Genomic DNA, 26,087 nt, shown 5'->3' on the forward strand with positions numbered 1-26,087 from the left:
CTCAATTCCAGCAAATCTTGCAGTGGAAAGTCAAATGGCGCTCCTTCCCTTCCGAGCTCTGCCATGTGCCCAAACAGTGGTTTACCCCACATATGGGGTATCAGCGTACTCAGGACAAATTGTACAACGACTTTTGTGGTCCAATTTCTCCTGTTACCCTTGGTAAAATGAAACAAATTGGACCTGAAGTAAAAATTTTGTGAAAAAAAAGTTAAATGTTAATTTTTTTTTTAACATTCAAAAAATTCCTGTGAAGCACCTGAAGGGTTAATAAACTTTTTGAATGTGGTTTTGAGTACCTTGAGGGGTGCAGTTTTTAGAATGGTGTCACTTTTGGGCATTTTCTGTCATATAGACCCCTCAAAGTCACTTCAAGTGTGAGGTGGTCCGTAAAAAAAATGGTTGTGCAAATTTTGTTGCAAAAATGACTAACAAAAAAAAATTATGTTTCCAAAATTGTGCTGATGTAAAGTAGACATGTGGGAAATGTTGTTTATTAACTATATTGTGTGATATAACTCTCTAATTTAAGGGCATAAAAACTAAAAGTTTCAAAATTGCTAATATTTCATAATTTCTGACACATTTTTGTTTTTTTCACAAATAAATGCAAGTCATATCGAAGAAGTTTTACCACTTTCATGAAGTACAATATGTCACGAGAAAACAATGTCAGAATCACCAAGATCCGTTGAAGCGTTTCAGAGTTATGACATCATAAAGTGACAGTGGTCAGAATTGTAAAAATTGGCCCTGTCACTTAGGTGAAAACAGGCTTTGGGGTGAAGGGGTTAAGGGTATAAAAATTCAAAGTTGGAAAATTGCAAAATGCTCAAAATTTTTGCCAAATTTCCGTTTTTTTTTCACAAATAAACGCAAGTTATATCGAAGAAATTTTACCACTAGCATGAAGTACAATATGTAACAAGAAAACAGTGTCAGAATCATCAGGATCCGTTGAAGCGTTCCAGAGTTATAACCTCATAAAGGGACAGTGGTCAGAATTGTAAAAATTGGCCCGGTCATTAACGTGCAAATCACCCTTGGGGCTTAAGGGGTTAAAATTCATTGTGGTAATGTCTATAACTAAAATTTGAAAAATGTTGTCTCTGTGTATGTATGTATATATATATATGTATATATATATATATATATATATATATATATATATATATATATATATATATATATATATATACACATATACACACACACACACAGTACAGCCAAAGGTTTGGACACACCTTCTCATTTAAAGATTTTTCTGTATTTTTATGACTATGAAAATTGTACATTCACACTGATGGCATCAAAACTATGAATTAACACTTGTGCAATAATATACTTAACAAAAAGTGTGAAACAACTGAAATTATGTCTTATATTCTAGGTTCCTCAAAGTAGCTACCTTTTGCTGTGATGACTGCTTTGCAGACTCTTGGCATTCTCTTGATGAGCTTCAAGAGGTAATCACCGGGAATGGTTTTCCAACAATCTTGAAGGAGTTCCCAGAGATGCTTAGCACTTGTTGGCCCTTTTGCCTTCACTCTGCAGTACAGCTCACCCCAAACCATCTCGATTGGGTTCAGGTCTGGTGACTGTGGAGGCCAGGTCATCTGGCGTAGCACCCAATCACTCTCCTTCTTGGTCAAATAGCCCTTACACAGGCTGGAGGTGTGTTTGGGGTCATTGTCCTGTTGAAAAATAAATGATGGTCCAACTAAACGCAAACTAGATGGAATAGCATGCCGCTGCAAGATGCGGTGTGTTATGTAGGCAATCCAGTGACACAGTGTGCCAGCAATCAGAGCACATACAGTGATCTGACAATAACCCAAAAACAATAGAACGAGCACTGAGACGTGGAATCTCTGTAGACCGCAATACCTGAACCTATCCTAAGCACAACTAAAGGCAGCTGTGGATTGCGCCTGACACTACCTATGCAACTCGGCACAGCCTGAGGAGCTGACTAGCCTGAAGATAGAAAAACAAGCCTGACTAGCCTCAGAGAAATACCCCAAAGGAAAAGGCAGCCCCCCACATATAATGACTGTTAGCAAGAAGAAAAGACAAACGTAGGGATGAAATAGATTCATCAAAGTGAGGCCCGATATTCTAGATAGAGCGAGGATAGCAAAGAGAACTTTGCAGTCTACAAAAAACCCTAAAGCAAAAAACCACGCAAAGGGGGCAAAAAGACCCACCGTGCCGAACTAACGGCACGGCGGTACACCCTTTGCGTCTCAGAGCTTCCAGCAAAACGAATTGACAAGCTGGACAGAAAAAGTAGCAACAAAAGCAAAAAAGCACTTATCTAAGCAGAGCAGCAGGCCACAGGAAAGATCCAGAAGCTCAGATCCAACACTGGAACATTGACAAGGAGCAAGGAAGACAGAATCAGGCGGAGTTAAATAACAAAGCAGCCAACGAGCTCACCAGAACACCTGAGGGAGGAAGCTCAGAAGCTGCAGTACCACTTGTGACCACAGGAGTGAATTCAGCCACAGAATTCACAACAGTACCCCCCCTTGAGGAGGGGTCACCGAACCCTCACCAGAGCCCCCAGGCCGACCAGGATGAGCCACATGAAAGGTACGAACAAGATCTGGAGCATGGACATCAGAGGCAAAAACCCAGGAATTATCTTCCTGAGCATAACCCTTCCATTTAACCAGATACTGGAGTTTCCGTCTAGAAACACGAGAATCCAAAATTTTCTCCACAATATACTCCAATTCTCCCTCCACCAAAACCGGGGCAGGAGGCTCAACAGATGGAACCATAGGTGCCACGTATCTCCGCAACAACGACCTATGGAATACATTATGTATGGAAAAGGAGTCTGGGAGGGTCAGACGAAAAGACACAGGATTGAGAATCTCAGAAATCCTATACGGACCAATAAAACGAGGTTTAAATTTAGGAGAGGAAACCTTCATAGGAATATGACGAGAAGATAACCAAACCAGATCCCCAACACGAAGTCGGGGACCCACACGGCGTCTGCGATTAGCGAAAAGTTGAGCCTTCTCCTGGGACAAGGTCAAATTGTCCACTACCTGAGTCCAGATCTGCTGCAACCTGTCCACCACAGAATCCACACCAGGACAGTCCGAAGACTCAACCTGTCCTGAAGAGAAACGAGGATGGAACCCAGAATTGCAGAAAAATGGAGAGACCAAGGTAGCCGAGCTGGCCCGATTATTAAGGGCGAACTCAGCCAACGGCAAAAAGGACACCCAATCATCCTGGTCTGCAGAAACAAAACATCTCAGATATGTTTCCAAGGTCTGATTGGTTTGTTCGGTCTGGCCATTAGTCTGAGGATGGAAAGCCGAGGAAAAAGATAGGTCAATGCCCATCCTACCACAAAAGGCTCGCCAAAACCTTGAAACAAACTGGGAACCTCTGTCAGAAACAATATTCTCAGGAATGCCATGCAAACGAACCACATGCTGGAAGAACAAAGGCACCAAATCAGAGGAGGAAGGCAATTTAACCAAGGGCACCAGATGGACCATTTTAGAAAAGCGATCACAGACCACCCAAATGACTGACATCTTTTGAGAAACGGGAAGGTCAGAAATGAAATCCATCGAAATATGTGTCCAAGGCCTCTTTGGGACCGGCAAGGGCAAAAGCAACCCACTGGCACGTGAACAGCAGGGCTTAGCCCTAGCACAAATCCCACAGGACTGCACAAAAGTACGTACATCCCGTGACAGAGATGGCCACCAGAAGGATCTAGCCACTAACTCTCTGGTACCAAAGATTCCAGGATGACCAGCCAACACCGAACAATGAAGTTCAGAGATAACTTTACTAGTCCACCTATCAGGGACGAACAGTTTCTCCGCCGGACAACGATCAGGTTTATTCGCCTGAAATTTTTGCAACACTCGCCGCAAATCAGGGGAGATGGCAGACACAATGACTCCTTCCTTGAGGATACTCGCCGGCTCAGATGAACCCGGAGAGTCGGGCACAAAACTCCTAGACAGAGCATCCGCCTTCACATTTTTAGAGCCCGGAAGGTACGAAATCACAAAATCGAAGCGGGCAAAAAATAACGACCAACGGGCCTGTCTAGGATTCAAGCGCTTGGCAGACTCGAGATAAGTAAGGTTCTTATGATCAGTCAATACCACCACGCGATGCTTAGCTCCTTCAAGCCAATGACGCCATTCCTCGAATGCCCACTTCATGGTCAGCAACTCTCGGTTGCCCACATCATAATTACGCTCAGCAGCCGAAAACTTCCTGGAAAAGAAAGCACATGGTTTCAACACTGAGCAACCAGAACCTCTCTGTGACAAAACCGCCCCTGCTCCAATCTCAGAAGCATCAACCTCGACCTGGAACGGAAGAGAAACATCTGGTTGACACAACACAGGGGCAGAACAAAAACGATGCTTCAACTCCTGAAAAGCTTCCACAGCAGCAGAAGACCAATTAACCAAATCAGCACCCTTCTTGGTCAAATCGGTCAATGGTTTGGCAATGCTAGAAAAATTACAGATGAAGCGACGATAAAAATTAGCAAAGCCCAGGAATTTTTGCAGACTTTTCAGAGATGTCGGCTGAGTCCAATCCTGGATGGCTTGGACCTTAACCGGATCCATCTCGATAGTAGAAGGGGAAAAGATGAAGCCCAAAAATGAAACTTTCTGCACACCGAAGAGACACTTTGATCCCTTCACAAACAAAGAATTAGCACGCAGGACCTGGAAAACCATTCTGACCTGCTTCACATGAGAGTCCCAATCATCTGAGAAGATCAAAATGTCATCCAAGTAAACAATCAGGAATTTATCCAGATACTCACGGAAGATGTCATGCATAAAAGACTGAAACACAGATGGAGCATTGGCAAGTCCGAACGGCATCACTAGATACTCAAAATGACCCTCGGGCGTATTAAATGCAGTTTTCCATTCATCTCCTTGCCTGATTCTCACCAGATTATACGCACCACGAAGATCTATCTTAGTGAACCAACTAGCCCCCTTAATCCGAGCAAACAAGTCAGATAACAATGGCAAGGGATACTGAAATTTAACAGTGATCTTATTAAGAAGGCGGTAATCAATACACGGTCTCAGCGAACCATCCTTCTTGGCTACAAAGAAGAACCCTGCTCCCAGTGGTGATGACGATGGGCGAATATGTCCCTTCTCCAGGGATTCCTTCACATAACTGCGCATAGCGGCGTGTTCAGGCACGGACAAATTAAATAATCGACCTTTAGGAAATTTACTACCAGGAATCAAATTGATAGCACAATCACAATCCCTATGCGGAGGTAGGGCATCGGACTTGGGCTCTTCAAATACATCCTGATAATCAGACAAGAACTCTGGGACCTCAGAAGGAGTGGATGACGAAATAGACAAAAATGGAACATCACCATGTACCCCCTGACAACCCCAGCTGGATACCGACATAGAGTTCCAATCCAATACTGGATTATGGGTTTGCAGCCATGGCAACCCCAACACGACCACATCATGCAGATTATGTAGCACCAGAAAGCGAATAACTTCCTGATGTGCAGGAGCCATGCACATGGTCAGCTGGGTCCAGTACTGAGGTTTATTCTTGGCCAAAGGTGTAGCATCAATTCCTCTCAACGGAATAGGACACCGCAAAGGCTCCAAGAAAAACCCACAACGTTTAGCATAATCCAAATCCATCAGATTCAGGGCAGCGCCTGAATCCACAAACGCCATGACAGAATACGATGACAAAGAGCATATCAAGGTAATGGACAGAAGGAATTTGGATTGTACAGTACCAATGACGGCAGACCTATCGAACCGCTTAGTGCGCTTAGGACAATCTGAAATAGCATGAGTGGAATCACCACAGTAGAAACACAGACCATTCAGACGTCTGTGTTCTTGCCGTTCAACTCTGGTCATAGTCCTATCGCACTGCATAGGCTCAGGTTTAATCTTAGACAATACCGCCAAATGGTGCACAGATTTACGCTCGCGCAAGCGTCGACTGATCTGAATGGCCAAAGACATAGACTCATTCAAACCAGCAGGCATAGGAAAACCCACCATGACATCCTTAAGAGCCTCAGAGAGACCCTTTCTGAACAAAGCTGCCAGCGCAGATTCATTCCACAGAGTAAGTACTGACCACTTCCTAAATTTCTGACAATATACTTCTATATCATCCTGACCCTGGCACAAAGCCAGCAAATTTTTCTCAGCCTGATCCACTGAATTAGGCTCATCGTAAAGTAATCCGAGCGCCAGGAAAAACGCACTGACATTACTCAATGCAGGGTCTCCTGGCGCAAGAGAAAATGCCCAGTCCTGAGGGTCGCCGCGCAAAAAAGAAATAATAATCAAAACCTGTTGAATAGGATTACCAGAAGAATGAGGTTTCAAGGCCAGAAATAGCTTACAATTATTTTTGAAATTAAGAAACTTAGTTCTATCACCAAAAAACAAATCAGGAATAGGAATTCTTGGTTCTAACATAGATTTCTGATCAATAGTATCTTGAATCCTTTGTACATTTGTAACGAGATTATCCATTGAAGAGCACAGACCCTGAATATCCATGTCCACACCTGTGTCCTGAAGCACCCAAATGTCTAGGGGAAAAAAAAGACTGAACACAGAGCTGAGAAAAAAAAATGATGTCAGAACTTCTTTTTTCCCTCTATTGAGAATCATTAGGTTGGCTCCTTGTACTGTTATGTAGGCAATCCAGTGACACAGTGTGCCAGCAATCAGAGCACATACAGTGATCTGACAATAGCACTTGTGACCACAGGAGTGAATTCAGCCACAGAATTCACAACAGCGGTGGTAGCCATGCTGGTTCAGTATGCCTTAAATTTTGAATAAATCCCCAACAGTGTCACCAGCAAAGCACCCCCACACCATCACACCTCCTCCTCCATGCTTCACAGTGGGAACCAGGCATGTAGAGGCCATCAGTTCACCTTTACTGCGTCGCACAAAGACACGGTGGTTGGAACCAAAGATCTCAAATTTTGGACTCATCAGCCCAAAGCAGATTTCCACTGGTCAAATGTCCATTCCTTGTGTTCTTTAGCCCATAAAAGTCTCTTTTGCTTGTTGCCTGTCCTTACCAGTGGTTTCCTAGCAGCTATTTTACCATGAAGGCCTGCTGCACAAACTCTCCTCTTAACAGTTCTTTTAGAGATGTGTCTGCTGCTAGAACTCTGTGTGGCATTGACCTGGTCTCTAATCTGAGCTGCTGTTAACCTGCGATTTTTGTGGCTGGTGTCTCGGATAAACTTATCCTCAGAAGCAGAGATGACTCTTGGTCTTCCTTTCTTGAGGCGGTCCTCATGTGAGCCAGTTTTTTTGTAGCGCTTGATGGTTTTTGCCACTGCACTTGGGGACATTTTCAAAGTTTTCCCAGTTTTTCAGACTGACTGACCCTCATTTCTTAAAGTAATGATGGCCACTCGTTTTTCTTTACTTAGATGCTTTTTTTTCTTGCCATAATACAAATTCTAACAGTCTATTCAGTAGGACTATCAGCTGTGTATCCACCAGACTTCTGCAGAGCACAACTGATGGTTCTAACGCCATTTATAAGGCAAGAAATCCCACTTATTAAACCTGACAGGGCACACCTGTGAAGTGAAAACCATTCCCAGTGACTACCTCTTGAAGCTCATCAAGAGAATGCCAAGAGTGTGCAAAGCAGTCATCAAAGCAAAAGGTGGCTACTTTGAAGAACCTAGAATATAAGACATTTTCAGTTGTTTCACACTTTTTTGTATATAATTCCACATGTGTTAATTCATAGTTTTGCGGCCTACAGTGTGAATGTACAATTTTCATTGTCATGAAAATACAGAGAAATCTTTAAATGAAAAGGTGTGTCCAAACTTTTGGTGTGCACTATGTGTATATAATATATATATATGTGTATATAATATATATATATACTAGCTGAAGAGCCCGGCGTTGCCTGGGCATAGTAAATATCTGTGGTCAATTATAGCACCTCACTTCTCTTATTTTCCCATCACGCCTCTCATTTTCCCAATCACATCTTTCATTTTCCCCCTCACATCTCTCATTCTCCCCTAACACTTGTCATTTCGACCTCACATCTGTCATTTTTTGATCACTCCACTATTTTCCCTCACTCCTCTCATTTTGCACTCACACCTTTTCATTTTCACCTCACACCTCTCATTTCCACCTCAGTATATACATGTTTGTCATCTCCCTTATATATAGTATACACCTGTATGTCATCTCCTGTATATAGTATATACCTGTATGTAATCTCCCTGTATATAGTATATACCTGCTGTGTCATCTCCCCTGTATATAGTATATACCTGTATGTCATCTCCTTCTATATATAGTATATACCTGTAGGTCATCTCCTCCTGTATATAGTATATACCTGTGTGTCACCTCCCCTGTATATAGTATATATCTGTGTGTCATCTCCTCCTGCATATAGTATATACCTGTATGTCATCTCCTCCTGTATATAGTATATACCTGTAGGTCATCTGCTCCTGTATATAGTATATACCTGTGTGTCATCTCCTCCTGTATATAGTATCTACCTGTATGTCATCTCCTCCTCTATATAGTATATACCTGTGTGTCATCTCTCCTGTATATAATAATAATAATCTTTATTTTTATATAGCGCTAACATATTCCGTAGCGCTTTACAGTTTGCACACATTAACATCGCTGTCCCCATTGGGGCTCACAATCTAAATTCCCTATCAGTATGTCTTTTGGAATGTGGGAGGAAACCGGAGTGCCCGGAGAAAACCCACGCAATCACGGAGAGAACATACAAACATACTCCAGCGCTGCAAGGCTGCTGTGCTATCCACTATATCTGTGTGTCATATCCCCTGTATATAGTATATACCTTGTGGGAGAAGGGAGCTTCTTTACAGCAGGAGAATGGAGGGCTCTTGGCTGGTAAGGTTGCGTTCCTTAAAGCATTTATTCCTCCCAAAGTTGAATGGTCAGATGTCAGGTTGACCAGTGGGGAGGGAACGTCTACCCAACTTACGGACATGTCACCTGATGGGTACCCCAAGAAGACTATAAGTGTCGTGGTTAATAAAGCCTCTGAAGCCGACACCCGGTTAGAGAGCAACTGGAAGGTTCACCATGTTGTGGGGTGTGAGACTGACTCTGGGGGTGACTATTATTATTATTTTATTATTATTATTTATTTATATAGCACCATTGATTCCATGGTGCTGTACATGAGAAGGGGTTACATACAAGTTACAAATATCACATACAGTAAACAAACAATGACGGACTGATACAGAGGGGCGAGGACCCTGCCCTTGCGGGCTTACATTCTACAGGATTATGGGGAAGGAGACAGTAGGTTGAGGGTTGCAGGAGCTCCGGTGTTGGTGAGGCGGTAGCTCCGGTGTTGGTGAGGCGGTAGCTCCGGTGTTGGTGAGGCGGTAGCTTCGTTGGTGATGAGGCAGCAGCGGTGTCAGTGCAGGCTGTAGGCTTTCCTGAAGAGATGAGTTTTCAGGTTCCGTCTGAAGGATCCGACTGTGGTTGATAGTCGGACGTGTTGGGGCAGAGAGTTCCAGAGGATGGGGGATATTCGGGAGAAGTCTTGGAGGCGATTGGATGAGGAGCGAATAAGTGTGGAGGAGAGAAGGAGGTCTTGGGAGGACCGGAGGTCACGTGAGGGAAGATATCGAGAGATTAGTTCAGAGATATATGGAGGAGACAGGTTGTGGATGGCTTTGTAGACTATGACATGTCATGGCCAGTAACAAGCGCTAGAGCGGAGTATGACGCTGTGCTATCAGAGGTACTGACACAAAGAAACGACAGGGCTCTACAGGCTGAGGTCATGAAAATGGTGGCAGAGTTACAGGCCGAATTAAAAACACTAAAAGGGCATGTGGAACAAGAAAAGGCCCGAGACAAATGGCGGAGCACAGGTTGGATGAGCTGGAGGACGTCTCTGAGCTCAGCTGACAGCATCGCACAGTGTGAATGAGGCCTTAGGCGAAAATGTGGTAGTGCTCCAAGAAGCAGTAAGAGGTCTTCTGCCAGAAGAGAAGTTACGGGTCAGATGTACAGCAGCCATACCCGAGTGATAACAAGGTGGAGCTGCAGATCTCCATCTTGGTAAGGGATGTTGAGAAGTGTAAAACTGGGGAAGAGCTCGCCTGACCCTGGTATTGTCAAAGGCGCTCTATGGGACAGAGGGAAATACCTCCTACTCCCATCATTCGTTGCCCCTACCTTTTCGTCCCAACCCGACCACTCGACCACCATTTTCCCCAATTAACGACAGAGACAGATATTTCTTTGGAATTGTGTAGGCCACAGCAGCCTTTTTTATTAAACAATACGGTAGTTACTTACCGATAACGGTATTTCTCAGAGCCCATGACAGCACTACCAGAGAGAGGGAATCCGCCCTTCAGGGACAGGAAACCAAACTGACGCAGGAGAGAGGTACCGCCCTTTTTATCCTGTAGGTTTCCTGTCCCTGAAGGGCGGATTCCGGATTCCCTCTCTCTGGTAGTGCTGTCATGGGCGACTGAGAAACAACAGTTAACAATGAATGTAAAAGCATAACATTTTAAACTAGGAGAAGTCCTTGGAGCCCACAAGAATCTGGAGATTAACCATAACGTGAACATAACTCAAAACAATATTTTACTCCCAGCCGTTGTAACCCTGGCTCGGGAGCACCAAAAACCCCACAAGAGGGTTCACTGTTTACAGTAATAAACTGGAGATCCGACCACCCCTGCCGGAACTCCCCACCACCATTCACCAGATCCGAAACATATTAAACTCCAAAACAGAGGAGCCATATACCGATGGACCCCCCAAACCAATTTCCACCAACTCCAAGGACTCCCCCCAGCCGCCACAACGAGAGGCCTTTGAACACCTTAAAGGGAAGGTACCGCGTTTGTAGGTCATTAATAATAATAATTTTTATTTATATAGCGCCAACATATTCCGCAGCGCTTTACAAATTATAGAGGGGACTTGTACAGACAATAGACATTACAGCATAACAGAAATACAGTTCAAAACAGATACCAGGAGGAGTGAGGGCCCTGCTCGCAAGCTTACAAACTATGGGGAAAAGGTGAGACACGAGAGGTGGATGGTAACAATTGCTTTAGTTATTCGGACCAGCTATAGTGTAAGGCTCAGGTGTTCATGTAAAGCTGCATGAACCAGTATGTAGCAGTACAGACACAGAGGGCTAATACTGCATAAAGTGTATGAGAACATGATGCGAGGAACCTTTTTTTTTTTTTATTATTATAAATAGGCCACACAAAACCAGGGATTCAAGCTTGAGGAGGCTAATTTGCATATTCCAGGTGCCTTCTGGGAAAGCGAAGAGTCTCCCTAAGCTAGAAGATCGTTGGGTACAGCCGGGACCAGCTGCTTGGAAAGAATCACCAAACCAGGGATTCAAGCTTGAGGAGGCTAATTTGCATATTCCAGGTGCCTTCTGGGAAAGCGAAGAGTCTCCCTAAGCTAGAAGATCGTTGGGTACAGCCGGGACCAGCTGCTTGAGTTTTTGCCTGTAGGACATTATTGCAAGAGAGCTTGGCTGAGTAGATTACACAAGAAGGAAAACACACAGCAAGTCAGCAGGATCTAGGAGCAACATGGCAGATGTGACAACCTACATGGTGAGCTGCAGCATGTGCTACATGTTCACAGATCGACCAGAAGAAGAATTAAATTTCACCTGTCAGAAGTGTAGACTAGTGGCCCTTTTAGAAGAAAAGGTGCGGGGTCTGGAAGAAAGAATAGCAACTTTGAAACTCATCAAAGAGAATGAAGACTTTCTAGACAGAACAGAAGCATCTCTACTGGTCACAGAAGGTGAAAAAAGTGTCAGAGAACCTCCAAAAGCAGATGAGTGGAAGCATGTGACCAAAAGAAGCAAGAAGACCATGGAGAAATCACCAACCACACAACTGAAGAACCGATATCAAATCTTTGTAGAGGATGAAGATGGCACACCTAAGGATGAAGCAATACCAGCAAGCAAAAAAGAAAAGGGCACACAGCAACAAGTGACAGCAAAAAGTACAGCCAAGAAGCAACGAAGAGTGGTGGTGGTGGGAGACTCACTACTGAGAGGCACAGAAGCAGCCATCTGCAGACCGGACATAACTGCAAGAGAAGTATGCTGCCTTCCAGGTGCGATGATCAAGGATGTGACCGATAGGATACCAAAGCTCTTCAACTCCAAGGACGTCCACCCATTTCTTCTGATACATGTTGGCACCAATGACACGGCAAGGAAGGACCTACCGACAATCTGCAAAGACTTTGAAGAGTTGGGGAAGAAAGTAAAGGAACTGGATGCACAGGTAGTTTTTTCTTCTATCCTTCCAGTAGACGGGCATGGCACCAGGAGATGGAACAGGATCCTTGATGCAAACAACTGGCTAAGACGATGGTGCAGACAACAAGGATTCGGATTCCTGGACCACGGTGTGAATTACTTGTACGATGGACTCCTCGCCAGAGACGGACTACACCTCAACAAACCTGGGAAACACACATTCGCCAGAAGACTCGCTACACTCATCAGGAGGGCGTTAAACTAGAAGAAGAGGGGACGGGAAGAAAAACATTAGACTTGAACAAAGAAGATCCAGGAAAACATACTCAGAAGGGCGGTAAGAACATTTCTAAAACAATCCACAGCGAGGAGATTGGAACAAAACAAAATCCTCTAAACTGCATGCTTGCAAACGCCAGAAGCCTGACAAACAAGATGGAAGAACTAGAAGCAGAAATATCTACAGGTAACTTTGACATAGTGGGAATAACCGAGACATGGTTAGATGAAAGCTATGACTGGGCAGTTAACTTACAGGGTTACAGTCTGTTTAGAAAGGATCGTAAAAATCGGAGAGGAGGAGGGGTTTGTCTCTATGTAAAGTCTTGTCTAAAGTCCACTTTAAGGGAGGATATTAGCGAAGGAAATGAGGATGTCGAGTCCATATGGGTCGAAATTCATGGAGGGAAAAATGGTAACAAAATTCTCATTGGGGTCTGTTACAAACCCCCAAATATAACAGAAACCATGGAAAGTCTACTTCTAAAGCAGATAGATGAAGCTGCAACCCATAATGAGGTCCTGGTTATGGGGGACTTTAACTACCCGGATATTAACTGGGAAACAGAAACCTGTGAAACCCATAAAGGCAACAGGTTTCTGCTAATAACCAAGAAAAATTATCTTTCACAATTGGTGCAGAATCCAACCAGAGGAGCAGCACTTTTAGACCTAATACTATCTAATAGACCTGACAGAATAACAAATCTGCAGGTGGTCGGGCATCTAGGAAATAGCGACCACAATATTGTACAGTTTCACCTGTCTTTCACTAGGGGGACTTGTCAGGGAGTCACAAAAACACTGAACTTTAGGAAGGCAAAGTTTGACCAGCTTAGAGATGCCCTTAATCTGGTAGACTGGGACAATATCCTCAGAAATAAGAATACAGATAATAAATGGGAAATGTTTAAGAACATCCTAAATAGGCAGTGTAAGCGGTTTATACCTTGTGGGAATAAAAGGACTAGAAATAGGAAAAACCCAATGTGGCTAAACAAAGAAGTAAGACAGGCAATTAACAGTAAAAAGAAAGCATTTGCACTACTAAAGCAGGATGGCACCATTGAAGCTCTAAAAAACTATAGGGAGAAAAATACTTTATCTAAAAAACTAATTAAAGCTGCCAAAAAGGAAACAGAGAAGCACATTGCTAAGGAGAGTAAAACTAATCCCAAACTGTTCTTCAACTATATCAATAGTAAAAGAATAAAAACTGAAAATGTAGGCCCCTTAAAAAATAGTGAGGAAAGAATGGTTGTAGATGACGAGGAAAAAGCTAACATATTAAACACCTTCTTCTCCACGGTATTCACGGTGGAAAATGAAATGCTAGGTGAAATCCCAAGAAACAATGAAAACCCTATATTAAGGGTCACCAATCTAACCCAAGAAGAGGTGCGAAACCGGCTAAATAAGATTAAAATAGATAAATCTCCGGGTCCGGATGGCATACACCCACGAGTACTAAGAGAACTAAGTAATGTAATAGATAAACCATTATTTCTTATTTTTAGGGACTCTATAGCGACAGGGTCTGTTCCGCAGGATTGGCGCATAGCAAATGTGGTGCCAATATTCAAAAAGGGCTCTAAAAGTGAACCTGGAAATTATAGGCCAGTAAGTCTAACCTCTATTGTTGGTAAAATATTTGAAGGGTTTCTGAGGGATGTTATTCTGGATTATCTCAATGAGAATAACTATTTAACTCCATATCAGCATGGGTTTATGAGAAATCGCTCCTGTCAAACCAATCTAATCAGTTTTTATGAAGAGGTAAGCTATAGGCTGGACCACGGTGAGTCATTGGACGTGGTATATCTCGATTTTTCCAAAGCGTTTGATACCGTGCCGCACAAGAGGTTGGTACACAAAATGAGAATGCTTGGTCTGGGGGAAATTGTGTGTAAATGGGTTAGTAACTGGCTTAGTGATAGAAAGCAGAGGGTGGTTATAAATGGTATAGTCTCTAACTGGGTCGCTGTGACCAGTGGGGTACCGCAGGGGTCAGTATTGGGACCTGTTCTCTTCAACATATTCATTAATGATCTGGTAGAAGGTTTACACAGTAAAATATCGATATTTGCAGATGATACAAAACTATGTAAAGCAGTTAATACAAGAGAAGATAGTATTCTGCTACAGATGGATCTGGATAAGTTGGAAACTTGGGCTGAAAGGTGGCAGATGAGGTTTAACAATGATAAATGTAAGGTTATACACATGGGAAGAAGGAATCAATGTCACCATTACACACTGAATGGGAAACCACTGGGTAAATCTGACAGGGAGAAGGACTTGGGGATCCTAGTTAATGATAACCTTACCTGGAGCAGCCAGTGCCAGGCAGCAGCTGCCAAGGCAAACAGGATCATGGGGTGCATTAAAAGAGGTCTGGATACACATGATGAGAGCATTATACTGCCTCTGTACAAATCCCTAGTTAGACCGCACATGGAGTACTGTGTCCAGTTTTGGGCACCGGTGCTCAGGAAGGATATAATGGAACTAGAGAGAGTACAAAGGAGGGCAACAAAATTAATAAAGGGGATGGGAGAACTACAATACCCAGATAGATTAGCGAAATTAGGATTATTTAGTCTAGAAAAAAGACGACTGAGGGGCGATCTAATAACCATGTATAAGTATATAAGGGGACAATACAAATATCTCGCTGAGGATCTGTTTATACCAAGGAAGGTGACGGGCACAAGGGGGCATTCTTTGCGTCTGGAGGAGAGAAGGTTTTTCCACCAATATAGAAGAGGATTCTTTACTGTTAGGGCAGTGAGAATCTGGAATTGCTTGCCTGAGGAGGTGGTGATGGCGAACTCAGTCGAGGGGTTCAAGAGAGGCCTGGATGTCTTCCTGGAGCAGAACAATATTGTATCATACAATTAGGTTCTGTAGAAGGACGTAGATCTGGGAATTTATTATGATGGAATATAGGCTGAACTGGATGGACAAATGTCTTTTTTCGGCTTTACTAACTATGTTACTATGTTACTATGTTACACAGGGATCGTTAGGTTAATGCATTGAGGCGGTAGGCCAGTCTGAACAAATGAGTTTTTAGGGTACGCTTAAAACTGTGGGGATTGGGGATTAATCGTATTAACCTAGGTAGTGCATTCCAAAGAATTGGCGCAGCACGTGTAAAGTCTTGGAGATGGGAGTGGGAGGTTCTGATTATTGAGGATGCTAACCTGAGGTCATTAGCGGAGCGGAGGGCACGGGTAGGGTGGTAGACTGATACCAGGGAGGAGATGTAGGGTGGTGCTGAGCCATGGAGTGCTTTGTGGATGAGGGTAGTAGTTTTGTACTGGATTCTGGAGTTGATGGGTAGCCAGTGTAATGACTGGCACAGGGTAGAGGCATCGGTGTAACGGTTGGTGAGGAATATGATCCTGGCTGCAGCATTCAGGACAGATTGGAGCGGGGAGAGTTTTGCAAGAGGGAGGCCGATTAGTAGAGAGTTACAATAGTCCAGACGAGAATGAATAAGTGAAACAGTCAGAGTTTTTGCAGAGTCGAAAGTAAGAAAAGGGCGAATTCTAGAAATGTTTTTGAGATGCAGGTAAGAAGAGCGAGCCAGTGATCGGATGTGGGGGGTGAATGAAAGGTCAGAATCAAGGATGACCCCAAGGCAGCGGGCATGTTGCTTTGGAGTAATGGTGGAACCGCACACGGAAATGGCAATGTCAGGCAAAGGTAGGTTAGTAGAGGGTGAGAACACGAGGAGTTCAGTTTTTGACAGGTTTAGTTTCAGATAGAGAGAGGACATGATGTTAGAGACAGCGGTAAGACAATCACTGGTGTTTTCTAAAAAGGTCGGTGTGATATCAGGAGAAGAAGTGTATAATTGGGTGTCGTCAGCATAGAGATGGTACTGGAAACCTAATCTACTGATTGTTTGTCCAATAGGGGCAGTATACAACGAGAAGAGGAGGGGGCCTAGGACTGATCCTTGAGGAACCCCAACAGTAAGGGGAAGGTGAGAGGAGGAGGAACCAGCAAAACATACAGTGAAGGATCGGTCAGAGAGATAGGAGGAGAACCAGGAGAGAACGGTGTCCTTGAGGCCGATGGAGCGGAGCATAGTGAGGAGGAGCTGATGATCCACAGTGTGGAATGCTGCAGAGAGATCCAAGAGAATTAGCATGGAGTAGTGACCATTAGATTTAGCTGTTAGTAGGTCATTAGAGACTTTAGTGAGGGCAGTTTCAGTAGAGTGTAAAGAGCGGAAGCCAGATTGAAGAGGGTCGAGAAGAGAGTTATCTGAGAGATAGCGGGTAAGACGGTAGTGGACCAGGCGTTCGAGGAGTTTAGAGATGAAGGGAAGATTAGAGACAGGTCTATAATTAGCGGCACAGTTTTGATCGAGGGATGGTTTTTTAAGTAATGGATGTATGATGGCATGCTTAAATGAGGAGGGAAAAATACCGGAAGTGAGGGAAAGGTTGAATATTTTTGTTAGGTGAGAGGTGACAGCCGGGGAAAGGGACTGGAGGAGATGTGATGGAATGGGGTCACTGGTGCAAGTGGTCGGGCGAGAAGATGCAAGGAGCCTGCTTACTTCTTCTTCTGTAACTGCTTCAAAGTCAGAGAGTGAACTAGATGCAGTGGGGGAGGGAGGACAGTGCATGGTATGAAGAGATTGGGAGATGATTTCCTGTCGAATGTGGTCAATTTTTTCTTTGAAGTAATTGGCCAGATCGTCAGCACGGAGATCCGTGGTTGGGGCCTGCTCTCTTGGGTGGAGTAGGGACTGGAACGTGTCAAAGAGACGTTTAGGGTTATTGGACAGGGAGGTGATGAGGGTGTTGAAGTAGGTTTGTTTGGAGAGGTGAAGGGCAGAATTGTATGTCTTTAGCATGAACTTATAATGGATGAAATCTTCGGGTAGATTAATAAATCACTGTAATGTAGCATAACATGCTGCTATAAGCAAGTTTGAAATGCATGTGAAACAGATTTCATGTGTTATATGAGTTTAAAGAATGCACTGGGGGCTGACATCTTGGTTTTGCAGCAGTAGCAGGGCACTATCAGTGTCAGATTACGGCACCCCATGGACATAGGAGATAATAGACCGGCGCGGACCCTATCTGTAACATTGCAGCACCATTAGCAGTGAGCTGGGCACACCTCTGTGGGCTGCACAACTCACTGCTGTAGGTGTGACTAGCTGCCATTTTATTATAGCCCTGTGCTCTCTATCACAGGACAGAAGAAGCCCTCACTGCTCCTCTGTACTCCAGGCAGGCACATCCTCTGCTCCTCACAGGCTGCCCTGTGTGCTTCTCCTGCTGTGTCTCCCCCTCCCCCCACACACAGTCCCTGTGATCTCCAGTAAGCTGCACTCACAGCCTGCAGAGAGGGAGGTGACACCTGGAGAGAGAGCAGGGCAGCTGACAGGACAGGGATTAAGGTGGGGGAAGGGGGATGGCAAGAATGTTATTCACAAAAAATGCTGTTGAGCCCACTGTGTTCTGCTCCTCTGTAAACAAGCTGTGCGTCTGATGCAGTAACTGCTGGTGATAGCAGGTCACAGGGCAGTCACACACAAAGTGGTGCTGCCCTGTGATGCTGCTCTTCATTCTTACTGTTGGGGCAGTAACTGCTGACATCACCATTTCCCTCCCCTTTTGGGTGGTCTAATATCCCTGGGGCAGAGCTGCTAAATCTTACTATAGCTGCTTGAGGTCTAAAACGGAAAATGCTCCCCCTAGTGGTAAATATGTATATTTGTAGAAAAATATATACCGTATATACTCGAGTATAAGCCGAGATTTTCAGCCCAAATTTTTGGGCTGAAAGTGCCCCTCTCGGCTTATACTCGAGTCAAGGTGGGTGGCAGGGTCGGCGGGTGAGGGGGTGAGGGCGCTGAGGCATACTTACCTAGTCCCAGCGATCCTCGCGCTGTCCCTGCCGTCCCACGGTCTTCGGCGCTGCAGCTTCTTCTCCTCTTCAGCGATCACGTGGGACCGCTCATTAGAAAAATGAATAGGCGGCTCCACCTCCCATAGGGGTGAAGCCGCCTATTCATTTCTCTAATCAGCGGTGCCGGTGACCGCTGATAGAGAAAGAAGCTGCGGCACCGAAGACCGTGTGACAGGAGGGGAGCGCCAGGATCGCTGGGACTAGGTAAGTATGTAATAATCACCTGTCCACGTTCCAGCCGCCGGGCGCCGCTCCATCTTCCCGACGTCTGCGCTCTGACTGTTCAGGTCAGAGGGCGCGATGACGCATATAGTGTGCGCGGCGCCCTCTGCCTGATCAGTCAGAGCAGAGAGACGCCGGGACCGGACGCCGGGAGCTGCAAGCAAGAGAGGTGAGTATGTGTTTTTTTTTTTTTTTATTGCAGCAGCAGCGGCAATGGCAGAGCTTTATGTGGAGCATCTATGGGGCACAATGAACGGTGCAGAGCACTATTTGGGGCACAATGAACGGTGCAGAGCACTATATGGGGCACAATGAACGGTGCAGAGCACTATATGGGGCACAATGAACGGTGCAGAGCACTATATGGGGCACAATGAACGGTGCACAGCACTATATGGGGCACAATGAACGGTGCAGAGCACTATATGGGGCACAATGAACGGTGCAGAGCACTATATGGGGCACAATGAACGGTGCAGAGCACTATATGGGGCACAATGAACGGTGCAGAGCACTATATGGGGCACAATGAACGGTGCAGAGCACTGTATGGGGCACAATGAACGGTGCAGAGCACTGTATGGGGCACAGCTATGGGGCACAATGAACGGTGCAGAGCACTGTATGGGGCACAGCTATGGGACAAAATGAACGGTGCAGAGCACTATATGGGGCACAATGAACGGTGCAGAGCACTGTATGGGGCACAATGAACGGTGCAGAGCACTGTATGGGGCACAATGAACGGTGCAGAGCACTGTATGGGGCACAATGAACGGTGCAGAGCACTGTATGGGGCACAGCTATGGGACAAAATGAACGGTGCAGAGCACTGTATGGGGCACAGCTATGGGACAAAATGAACGGTGCAGAGCACTATATGGGGCACAGCTATGGGGAAATAATGATCTATTTTTATTTTTGAAATTCACCGGTAAATGCTGCATTTCCACCCTAGGCTTATACTCGAGTCAATAAGTTTTCCCAGTTTTTTGTGGCAAAATTAGGGGGGTCGGCTTATACTCGGGTCGGCTTATACTCGAGTATATACGGTAATATTTTTCATATAGAAATGTTTGCAAACAGTGCAAACATTGCATTAATACATTTTAATTACTATTTTAAGCTTAATTTCACAAAAAAACAAAATACAAGAAAACTGGTGGCACCTTCCCTTTAACCCCTTTACCCCCAAGGGTGGTTTGCACGTTAATGACCGGGCCAATTTTTACAATTCTGACCACTGTCCCTTTATGAGGTTATAACTCTGGAACGCTTCAACGGATTCCAGTGATTCTGACATCGTTTTCTCGTGACATATTGTACTTCATGATAGTGGTAAAAATTCTTTGATAGTACCTGCGTTTATTTGTGAAAAAAACGGAAATTTGGCGAAAATTATGAAAATTTCGCAATTTTCCAACTTTGAATTTTTATGCAATTAAATCACAGAGATATGTCACACAAAATACTTAATAAGTAACATTTCCCACATGTCTACTTTACATCAGCACAATTTTGGAACCAAAATTTTTTTTTGTTAGGGAGTTATAAGGGTTAAAAGTTGACCAGCAATTTCTCATTTTTACAACACCATTTTTTTTTAAGGACCACATCTCATTTGAAGTCATTTTGAGGGGTGTATATGATAGAAAATACCCAAGTGTGACACCATTCTAAAAACTGCACCCCTCAAGGTGCTCAAAACCATATTCAAGAAGTTTATTAACCCTTCTGGTGCTTCACAGGAATTTTTGGAATGTTTAAATAAAAATGAACATTTAACTTTTTTTCACACAAAATTTATTTCAGCTCCAATTTGTTTTATTTTACCAAGGGTAACAGGAGAAAATGGACCCCAAAAGTTGTTGTACAATTTATCCTGAGTACACCGATACCCCATATGTGGGGGTAAACCACTGTTTGGGCGCATGGGAGAGCTCGGAAGGGAAGGAGCGCCGTTTGACTTTTCAATGCAAAATTGACAGGAATTGAGATGGGACGCCATGTTGCGTTTGGAGAGCCACTGATGTGCCTAAACATTGAAACCCCCCACAAGTGACACCATTTTGGAAAGTAGACCCCCTAAGGAACTTATCTAGAGGTGTTTTGAGCGCTTTGACCCACCAAGGGCTTCACAGAAGTTTATAATGCAGAGCTGTAAAAATAAAACAAAAATTTTTTCCCACAAAAATTATTTTTTTAGCCCCCAGTTTTGTATTTTCCCTAGGGTAACAGGAGAAATTGGACCCCAAAATTTGTTGCCCAATTTGTCCTGAGTGTGCTGATACCCCATAAGTGGGGGGGAACCACTGTTTGGGCGCATGGGAGGGCTCGGAAGGGAAGGAGCTCCATTTGGAATGCAGACTTAGATGGAATGGTCTGCAGGTGTCACATTGCGTTTGCAGAGCCCCTAATGTACCTAAACAGTAGAAACCCCCCACAAGTGACACCATTTTGGAAAGTAGACCCCCTAAGGAACTCATCTAGATGTGTTGTTAGAGCTTTGAATCCCCAAGTGTTTCACTACAGTTTGTAACGCAGAGCCGTGAAAATAAAAAATCTTTTTTTTTTCCCACAAAAATTATTTTTTAGCCCCCAGTTTTGTATTTTCCCAAAGGTAACAGGATAAATTGGACCCCAAAAGTTGTTGTCCTATTTGTCCTGAGTACGCTGATACCCCATATGTTGGGGTAAACCCCTGTTTGGGCACACGGGAGAGCTCGGAAGGGAAGGAGCAATGTTTTACTTTTTCAACGCAGAATTGGCTGGAATTGAGATCGGACGCCATGTCGTGTTTGGAGAGCCCTGATGTGCCTAAACAGTGGAAACCCCCCAATTATAACTGAAACCCTAATCCAAACACACCCCTAACCCTAATTCCAACAGTAACCCTAACCACACCTCTAACCCTGACACACCCCTAACCCTAATCCCAACCCTATTCCCAACTGTAAATGTAATCTAAACCCTAACTTTAGCCCCAACCCTAACTGTAGCCCCAACCCTAACCCTAACCCTAGCCCTAACGGGAAAATGGAAATAAATACATTTTTTTAATTTTTCCCTAACTAAGGGGGTGATGAAGGGGGGTTTGATTTACTTTTATAGCGTTTTTTAGCGGATTTTTATGATTGGCAGCCGTCACACACTGAAAGACGCTTTTTATTGCAAAAAATAATTTTTGCGTTACCACATTTTGAGAGCTATAATTTTTTGATATTTTGGTAAACAGAGTCATGTGAGGTCTTGTTTTTTGCGGGACGAGTTGATGTTTTTACTGGTAACATTTTCGGGCACGTGACATATTTTGATCGCTTTTTATTCCGATTTTTGTGAGGAAGAATTAACAAAAAGCAGCTATTCATGAATTTCTTTTGGGGGAGGCGTTTATACCGTTCCGCGTTTGGTAAAATTGATAAAGCAGTTTTATTCTTCGGGTCAGTACAATTACAGCGACACCTCATTTATATCATTTTTTTATGTTTTGGCGCTATTATACGATAAAAACTATTTTACAGAAAAAATAATTATTTTTGCATCGTTTTATTCTCAGGACTATAACTTTTTTATTTTTTTGCTGATGATGCTGTATGGCGGCTCGTTTTTTGCGGGACAAGATGACGTTTTCAGCGGTACCATGGTTATTTATATCTATCTTTTTGATCGCGTGTTATTCCACTTTTTGTTCGGCGGTATGATAATTTTTTTTTTTTCTTACGGTATTTACTGAAGGGGTTAACTAGTGGGCCAGTTTTATAGGTTGGGTCGTTACGGACGCGGCGATACTAAATATGTGTACTTTTATTGGTTTTTTTTTTATTTAGATGAAGAAATGTATTATGGGAATAATATTTTTTTTTTTTCATTATTTAGGAATATTTTTTTTTTTTTTTTTTTTTTACACATTTGGAAATTTTTTTTTTAACTTTTTTATTTTGTCCCAGGGGGGGACATCACAGATCGGTGATCTGACAGTGTGCACAGCACTCTGTCAGATCACCGATCTGACATGCAGCAGTGAAGGCTTCACAGTGCCTGCTCTGAGCAGGCTCTGTGAAGCCACCTCCCTCCCTGCAGGACCCGGATCCGTGGCCATCTTGGATCCGGGCCTGGAGCAAGCAGGGAGGGAGGTAAGACCCTCGCAGCAACGCGATCACATCGCGTTGCTGCAGGGGGCTCAGGGAAGCCCGCAGGGAGCCCCCTCCCTGCGCGGTGCTTCCCTGTACCGCCGGCATCATGTTTGATCGCGGTGTGCCGGGGGTTAATGTGCCGGGGGCGGTCTGTGACCGCTCCTGGCACATAGTGCCGGATGTCAGCTGCGATAGGCAGCTGACACCCGGCCGCGATCGGCGGCGCTCTCCCCGTGAGCGCTGCTGATCGCATATGACGTACTATCCCGTCCGTGGTCATAGGGGCCCACCCCACCTCGACGGGATAGTAAGGCTAATGTCAGAAAGGGGTTAAAGGCCCTAGACCCCACCCGATCGAAAAGCTATGGCCCTTTCAATGCCCTCCTGCAACCCGAGAGCCCAAAAATCCATTCCCACAGCATTCAAATGAACGCCGTCCGCCAACCAATACTCCCCTTTTCCTGATTCCAATTCAAAATGTCTAACCGCCACGCCCCCATTCCTAGACACAAAGGCGGACACCGCCCTATTAACTTTTATGCGGGCCTTATCGATTTTCACCAAAGAGCGCATATGCTTCCATCGCTTTCGCGGCACGATTTCTGACCAAACGACGCTCAATCCTGGGTATAAAACCCATAACCGCAAACAATACTGGTTTATGTCTCTAACCAATTCCCGAAAAGGTCGGACCCCCAAGTCATTCCCCCCAACATGCAAAACCAAAACGTCCGGGGCTCGATCCAAGCTCACACTGTTATGGATCTCCCGCAACACTAGATTCCAGGCCATTCCCCGAAAACCGAGCCACCGGATTCCTGCCACAGTTCGGTCAAAACCAAGCTGCCTGCCCTCTGTCCGAACATCAGCACGCAGAGCTCCCCAATGCACGTACGAGTGTCCGAGAATCCACACCAATAATGCCTGGTGACCTGGAAAACAAAAGACAAACTCAACATATGTCACCAACTAAAGAAAAAAAACGCTCCAGCAAGACCTATAAAACCCCCTCGACCACCCCATGTGGCCGCACATAATGAAATCGATTAGAGCGGCACCTGCCAATCCTGCGAATAGCGGAAGCCCACAACCCCCCAATTGCCGCCTCGGTTGCGGCTCCTATCCGAAAAGAGTGAGGGGGCAAAACAGGCCCCATCTAAACCCAACAAAGCAATAGCCTTTTTGAAAACCGTCGTAAACTGATAGCGAGACAAGCAGGAACCGTCTTGATGACATAAAGACCGATCGCGCCTAGGCTGAAGGCCCCAAAAACTGTTAAGGCAAGAGACCGGACACATAGTAGAACCCGCGACTGAACCCAAAACGATTCTGCTACCCCAGCCTTCCTGATCCGACTTTGAACGCCGCAACCATAGCTCCACCCGACCGTCAGCCAACAGCACATCCCTGGCCAACAAGCCCCCCGTCCCTTTTTTGCTAGGTGCCACCAACTCACCCACTCTGAACGCCCCAAAAAAGGCCAACGAAAAGGCCAGCTGAAACAAACAAAGCTCAAAAACCGAGAAACACAACGATGACAAAACCTCGCCCAACTTTTCTAAAACGTTGAAGGAAACCGGCCGCCTCGAATCCATTTTCCCAGGCCGCCGCCTGAAACCTTTTACTGCCCTCTGCACCAAAAAGAACTTGGTGATATCATCCTGACCCCGCAATTTGTAACCAAATGCCAAAGCCGCCATGACTCTTGACACCTTAGAAGACGACCATCCAACCGATGCCCCCCGACTTAACCATGACAAAAAGATCCCCACCTGATCCTGTTGGCTCAACCCACAAGACGCCGCCGCTAACAAATCCTCCCACTCACGCCAAATTGTCTGATAAGCCTCCCAAATTCTGGGAGCCAACGACGCCTTAATCAACACCTCAGCGTCCCGGATACCACTAGCCAAAGTTCCGGAGGGCTCTCCAACCCGACCGTCTCCGCCTCCGGGGCCAACGACCGAAAACGATCGAACTGTAAACGAGAGAGTCAGCGATGGAATTATGAACTCCCGGCACATGCGACGCTGTGACGTGTGCGTTCAAGGTCAGACACAACAACACCAACTGTCGTAACACACACACCACCGGAGGCGATGATGCGGACAAACTGTTAATCGCGCAAACCACCCCCATGTTATCACAGTGAAACCGAACTCGTCTGTTCCGAAAAATCCCTTGCCACAAATGCACCGCTACCAGAATGGAAAAAAATCTCCAAAAGCGTAATGTTACGAACCAAACCAGAAGAAATCCAACTCCCTGGCCATTCTGACACACACCATTGCCCCTGAAAGTACGCTTCAAAACCCGAACCACCGGCTGTGTCGGTAAATAACTCCAAAGACTCATTGTGAATCACGCCCTCGATAAACAAGGACCTGCCGTTATAAGTCCTCAAGAACTCACTCCAAACCGCCAAATCCTCCTTGTGCTCAGCGATAACCGCACGAAATGGTGAGGAGCCTTACCTCCCGCCGTGGCGCTAGCCAACCTCCTAAAAAAAACTCGGCCCATTGGCATGACTTGACAAGCGAAATTAAGTTTCACTAGCAGTGATTGCAACTCTCGCAAAGGCAACTTGCGCAGGCGACCAGCCCGCCCAACATCTTCCCGCAGGCCTGCCACTTTGTCCTCGGGCAACCGAAACTCCCACCGAACGGTATCAATGACGATACCTAAAAAACACAAACACGTACTCGGGCCCTCCGTCTTGCCAGGGGCCAGGGGAACGCCGAAACGAAAAGCCACCCATTCAATTGCGCTCAAAATCCTGGAACAACAGTCAGACCCCGCCGGGCCGACGCACAAAAAAATCGTCTAGGTAGTCCAGAACCGAATCACAACCAGAAACATCCCGCACCGCCAATTCCAAAAAGGAACTAAACGCCTCGAACAGGGCACAAGATAATGAACAACCCATGAGCAAACATCTATCAACAAAAAAAATCGATCCTCCCAAAAACAACCGAGAAGTCTAACGCTCGACGGATGAACCGGCAACAATCGGAAAGCGGATTCTATGTCCGCATTTTTGCACCCAAACCACCGCCTCATCAAACGATGCGTAAACCACCGAACACAACTCGGGATCAATGCCTTCTTAAGACATTTTGCGGCTCTGTGGGACGAACCGCTGCAGTCGGAGCA

The 26,087-nt window shown here is 45.1% G+C and overlaps 1 protein-coding gene across 1 annotated transcript in view; it reads right to left on the reverse strand.

Annotated features, from left to right (window-relative positions):
* LOC138666378 (zinc finger protein 271-like) overlaps nt 1–26,087 on the reverse strand; it is a 75,339-nt gene that overhangs the window by 48,151 nt on the left and 1,101 nt on the right. Inside the window, exons 2-3 of the mRNA XM_069754605.1 lie at nt 25,409–25,615; nt 23,285–23,866 (exon numbers count right to left, since the gene is read on the reverse strand). Coding sequence (XP_069610706.1) covers nt 23,285–23,866; nt 25,409–25,615 — 789 coding nt within the window. The remainder of the gene's footprint in view (nt 1–23,284; nt 23,867–25,408; nt 25,616–26,087) is intronic.

Source organism: Ranitomeya imitator, chromosome 2 (assembly GCF_032444005.1).
Source record: "Ranitomeya imitator isolate aRanImi1 chromosome 2, aRanImi1.pri, whole genome shotgun sequence".
Classification (NCBI taxonomy): Eukaryota; Metazoa; Chordata; class Amphibia; order Anura; family Dendrobatidae; genus Ranitomeya; species Ranitomeya imitator.